This window comes from Salvia miltiorrhiza, chromosome 6 (genome assembly GCF_028751815.1).
Source record: "Salvia miltiorrhiza cultivar Shanhuang (shh) chromosome 6, IMPLAD_Smil_shh, whole genome shotgun sequence".
Lineage (NCBI taxonomy): Eukaryota > Viridiplantae > Streptophyta > Magnoliopsida > Lamiales > Lamiaceae > Salvia > Salvia miltiorrhiza.
The window spans coordinates 2,994,741-3,000,676 of record NC_080392.1 but is presented as its reverse complement, the minus strand read 5'-3'; the positions used below and the strand labels follow the sequence as shown (position 1 = coordinate 3,000,676).

The 5,936-nt window shown below is 31.6% G+C and overlaps 1 protein-coding gene across 1 annotated transcript; it reads left to right on the top strand.

Annotated features, from left to right (window-relative positions):
• Positions 1-2,805: 2,805 nt before the first annotated feature.
• LOC130987928 (homeobox protein knotted-1-like 1) lies at positions 2,806-4,097 on the top strand. Its single transcript, XM_057911636.1, has 4 exons — positions 2,806-3,228; positions 3,396-3,515; positions 3,611-3,737; positions 3,960-4,097. The coding sequence occupies exons 1-4, from the start codon at positions 3,046-3,048 to the stop codon at positions 3,998-4,000; spliced, it is 471 nt and encodes a 156-aa protein (XP_057767619.1). The 5' UTR covers positions 2,806-3,045; the 3' UTR covers positions 4,001-4,097.
• The last annotated feature ends 1,839 nt before the right edge of the window (positions 4,098-5,936 follow it).

The following is a 5,936-nucleotide window of genomic DNA, read 5'->3' as shown; positions in this document are numbered from 1 at the left end:
TCGACGGATTTACAGAGGGGGAAGGAGGGAGGCGGCGACGGCGGCGGAACAGAGGAGGAGAGAGAGGCAGAGGCAGAGGCGGCGAGCCCTAATTCATGGGGGAGCGGATTTACAGAGGGGGAAGGGGGGAGGTGGAGGCGGCGGCGGCGGAACAAAGGGGGAAGAGGGAGGCGGCGCCGGTGGAACAGAGGGGAAGTGAGCGGCGGCGCCGGTGGATTTGCAGAGGGGAAATGGTGGAGCGAAGAGGGAGAATGAGGGAGATGGTAGAGAGAGAGAGGGAGAGGCGAGTGATTAATTTGGAGGGGTAAGTTTAATTAGAATCATGTTTAAGTGAGAGTTAATTAGCCTTAAAATTTACCCAAAAATGAAATGGGACAAGATTATTGGGACAACCCAAAAAAGAAAGTGTGACAAGATTATTGGGACGGAGGGAGTACTTTTCTTTTTTATCTGTCTGATTGATTGATGATGACCTTGTAAAAAGTACTCCCACCGTCCACCAAATATGTCATTTTCTTTCGACACGAGTTTTAATAAAATATGAATGAAGTTGGTAGTGGAGTTAGGATCTCATTTTAAATGTGAGTGAAATTGTGTGAACCCTATTACTAAAAATGAATGTGACATCTTTTTTTGTGGACGGACGAAAAAGGAAATTGTGACATATATATCTTTGGTGGATGAAGAGAGTAGAATGTAGCATTTATTTTAGACTATATATATACTTACTTTACACCTTTGATCCCCAGATAAGTTCCTATGAAGAAGGGGCCCATGTTTTAAAATGAAATTGTTGAGTATATTGGAAGTGGTGAAAAAATATTATACTCTTTTGTTTTTATTTTTGGGTTGTCTCACTTTAAATGTCTTGTTTCCTTTTATGGAAAAAGTTAGTCTCAAAAAGTGAGAATGTTTGAGACCCACATCACATTTTCAACTCTACATTATACCACTTAATAATCTAATTAACAATTTTCTAAATCACCGTGTCGAAAAGAAATACCATTTGAAGTGGACGGCACGGGTTTTAAGAAATATATGGAGTGTAGTGTGAATAGTTTAAGGGTCCCACTTTTTGAGTGTATTAATTAAAGAGATGTGTGAGACACACTTGACAAAAAGAGAAATGAGTACTCATTTCATGGACGGACGAAAAAGGAAATATGGGTACTCATTTTGTGGACGAAGGGAGTATTTGAATGGGTGAAAAGGAAAGTTATTTGGGGTATTATTAGTTTGAAATACCATTTGAAGTGGAATGAAGTGAGTACTAATTAGTATTGAAATTGATGAAAATGTATTATAATTAATATTTGAATGGGTGAAAAGGAAAGTTATTTGGGGTATTATTAGTTTGAATTTTTTTACCATTCACAAAACATAATGTAGCGGTTTCAAAAGGACATTCAGCGGTGCAGACTTCTATCTATGAACATTGAAGTCTAAGGTTCAAATATTATCACTTTTTCACTCCAAGTTAAAAAAAATGTAGCAAATTGATTTTGCAACTTTTTTTTTCCACTAAAACTTACTGCAATTAGAATAATGACATGACACACGAGTTAAAGTACAGTTAATTCTACTAACATTGCAACGTAATTAATAGCACAAGATCATTGTCTTGAATTAACTTATTTTCTTGAACATGCACTCATAAATAATCTTTGTATTCCATTGTAACATTTGAGATTTCCATGGATAAATTGAGTCGCAGCGAGTTCACGCAACTATATTTTTTGTGGGGAATCTTTTTGGTACGATATATTTTGTCATTATTTACATACACCTGTATGTGTATCCATGAGAGAAACAATCCTTTTAATTCGTACAACTTTTTCATTAATAATGCTCATGTCCTTGCACAAATAAACTCGAAATATGAAAACTACACACTACCTATAAAATCATTCTACACTCCACCTATAAAAATCAATTTTCTTGAATAGAGGGACTAAATGCAATAATATGCTAATTAATCGATATAATTGTTTAGTTCATTGATCGCCAAAAGATTTGGAAATGGACCAAAAAAAAAAATCAGATCGAAATTTAAAAGAATTAATTAGAACAACATGACAAACCATTGAAATTTTGAAATAACAATGGTCCTATATCAGTCTTAAAAGAGAATAACGAAATGGACCAATAATATTTTGTTTACCAAATACAGTATTTAAAAGGGTTATTACCGCTTAAGTACACAAATTTTAGGGTAGTTTGGTTTTGCTCATGAACCTTGAAAGGAGTCAAAAAAATAAATGAACTTTGATGTTCATGTAGCAATTTTACCATAATTTAATTTTATACATTCGATACTCTATAAAAACCCTACGATTTTTAGATTTAGAGATATCCTATACAATGTAATTTTTTAAAACGTCCGATGAGTATAAGTTGAAATTTCGACTTGCCACGCCAACTTTAATTAATTTGAGCGAAAATTGAATTTGTGACAACTTTCAAAGTTCACATGCAAAATCAAATAAGACTATCTCCAAAGTTCACATGCAAAATCAAATCAGACTATCTCCAAAGTTGGTGTATCTAGATGCTAATAACCCCTATTTAAAAAATGGGAGGAAAATGAGGAATTAATGAAGAAATGCCCCATGTGTAAGCACAGTACTTAATTCTGAAACAATTTTTTTGGAGGGGCCATGAGAGTAGACAGAGAAGAGAAGGGTCCAAAGAGAACAGTTAAAAACAAGTGAGAGAGAGAGAGAAAGAAGATGAGTTTTTTGAAGTCTCCAAGAAACTTATGAAATGTATCTTTCAAGAGTGTAAATGGTAGAGGCAAAAAGCTCACTCAACTCCACTCTCTCTGTCTTCTTCTGACTGATATAATAACTCAATGCATTCATGATCAGTCATTCACTACTCCCTTCCAAATCAACTTTTATTTTTATTTACAAATTGATAATTAATTAAAGAGGGAAAAAAAAATCTCTATTACTAATTATATCCATGTACAAAACCTATCTATCTATCTATATATACGCAGGCAAGGAAAAAGGGTTTCTGTAGTTGGGATTTGTGGAGTTATAAATGGAAAGAAAACAAGATTGTCAAGAAGGGCTGCAGAACTCAAACATTACTATAAATGGAGATGATAATCATCATCATCATCATCATATTGATGATGATGAGGATTTGTCTTTGCTCAAGAGAGAAATTGCTTGCCATTCTTTGTATAGCCTCTTGGTTGAATCCCACCTCAACTGCTTGAAGGTCTCTCTCTCTCTCTCTCAAGGGTTTTTGCTCATCCTAAATTTTTCAAGAATATTTCTCTCTTAATTAGTATATTATGGATATATATAGATAGGATTATTAATTAGCCCCAAGAAAAGGGTAAACAATCATAACAATGGATAGATTCATTTTTTTTTTTTTTGCAGCTTTGTTTAGGTGAGATGGAGACTATTGAAAATATTGCAATGAATCATCCTATGACTGCAATTCCAAACCAGCATGCCAAGTTATTCACAGCCGATCGATCAGAGCTGGGCAAGTTTATGGTATCATTATTTACATATATTTTTGTCCCTAAATCTCTAGCCATGATAATTTTTTTGAATAATATTCTATATATACAAAATAAATTTTGGTGCAGGAAGCTTATTGTGAGACCCTAAAGAAGCTAAAAGAAGAAATGGAGGAACCTCAGCAAGAATCAATGGAATTCATTAATCTCATGTATTCTCAACTTGATGAGCTTCTACTCGACATTCCTTCCTCTAGTAAGATCATTTAATTTTAATTTATTCCAATTTCAACTCATTTTTTTTAATTATTTATATACATGAAACGAATTAAAACCTCGTTTTTCTCCATTCACAATACACTCGATCACATGCAATTCTGTATCTCCGTAACTATCTACTTTTGATGAAGATTTTTCTATTGCATATCTCTCTCTATATATAGACACTAAATATATGATGAGTATATTTTTTGTGTAGGAGGCAGTGAAATTATAAAGTCAGATGGAGAGTGCAAATAATTTTTATTTTTAAAGGTTTGTAATATTTTATTGACGAGATAAAAGTTAACTATTTTGGATCCGAATTTGAAATTTTATGCCTTTGCGGATTGGTGTTTGGAATCGAGAGTATATCGTAGAATTACAAGTGATGTGATTTTTTTTTTTTTTTTTTTTTGTGTTTGTGTTTATTTATTTTTGCTGGTTTTCATTTTAAGACTGTTTGGGGTTGGAGCCCCCTTGTACTCCTTTTACTACTTAATTAAAAAATTAAAAAAAATTAAAAAAAATACTTGGATAGGATTTGTAGGTGTATTTGGAAATGGGCATAATACAACAAATAAATGTTAATAATGATGTTTCGTGTTATTTTACTGTATAACGATTCCAATAATGTTGCATGTACGGAAATGCATTACTGTGCCTGTGTGAGATTTATTATATTGATGAAATAAAACATTAGAACGATTTGAGCAATAAATAATTTTGTCTATGGAAGAACAATCATATATAGTGTTCACATTTGGAATGTGACATTCAAATGTAATCAGATTTTATTGCCATGTGGGAGTGTGCCCAGTCGCAGATTGGGTTGCTTTATTTATTTATAATTTTATTATACTCCATCCGTCTCATTCTAATAGGCTCGTTTTTCTTTTCTGAGACATCTCACTAGAATAGGCCCCTTTTCCATTCTAAATGAAAAAATATACTTAATTGGTGTGGACCACGCCACTTTCCTTCTGAAAAATAGTAAATTTTTTAATCTCTGCTCCCAAAGAAAACGAGTCTATTAGAGTGAGCCGGATGAAGTACTTACTTACTTACTGTATTTTTTGTTTAGCACCTTTGTTGTCATAAATTCCAAATTTAAGTTATTTTAAAATATTTTTCAGCGTTCTCCCGTGGATGTGTCATTATATATATGAATGAGATTTTATGTCCCGCAATTTACTATGTTCTGTCGTGGCCTACTCTCAATTTATTATAAATTTTAATTACTTTTTCTACAATATCAATTTATTAATATTTTTTAAGATAACTAACAAGAGTTCACTCATCCAATTAAGTTTCATAATTATTATTTTTATATTTATCTGAATTAATAATGAACTAAAATTTGTTACATATTTAAGTGTAATAAAATTTAGCACCAACACATGCATGTATCTATATACTTTAGTTACACATGTATAAAATTAATTTTTCAAATAACTAATTATAAATTATACTGTACGTCATAAAAAATAGTTATGCATTGCACATATCTCAAATATAACTACACTGTTACATGTTATAAAAATAATTACACCTTTAAACATCACTAAATTTAGTGGCATGCATGTCTTTATTTTGTGACACACATAATAACTACCGAACTATAAATATCATAATTTTATTTAATTATTTATATGTGTCACTATTTATCAAAAATATATGTGACAATTGAAAATTTGTTGCAGTGGTAGCAATTTTTTTTTAAAGAAAGTAAAGTATAGCAAATTGGATGGTCTGTGATGCACATTCATAGAACACATACATATAGTTCGAGAGCAGTTTAAATGAAATTCATTTTTATTCTGTTAACTATGAATCTAGAATAATTATTATATACTATAACATATTAAAAAATCATTAATTCATATGAACAAAAATCATAGTATAAGAACTGGAGATCAATTTGAATTATTTATCTTTTTTATGATATATATACAATTATAGAAAGTCATTATTGTACTCCCTCGGTCTCAACTATCTTGAGATCTTTTTTTTTGCACGAAAATTAAGAAAGTAGTGTTTTGTGTGTATATGAAAAAGTGAAAAGATGAATAAAGAATAAAAAATTTGTCAAATAAAGAAATGTTTCAAGATAAGTGAGACGCCAAAAAAAAAATTCTCAATATAGGTGGACAGAGGGAGTATCTAGGATTAACTTTACAACCCAAACTTTCACTCT

Excerpts from the sequence above, each read along its gene's own strand:
- LOC130987928 (XM_057911636.1), top strand. The coding sequence starts at position 3,046 with ATGGAAAGAAAACAAGATTGTCAAGAAGGGCTGCAGAACTCAAACATT. Across the intron at positions 3,229-3,395 it reads CCCACCTCAACTGCTTGAAG|CTTTGTTTAGGTGAGATGGA; the intron begins GTCTCTCTCTCT and ends TTTTTTTTGCAG. Across the intron at positions 3,516-3,610 it reads CAGAGCTGGGCAAGTTTATG|GAAGCTTATTGTGAGACCCT; the intron begins GTATCATTATTT and ends ATTTTGGTGCAG.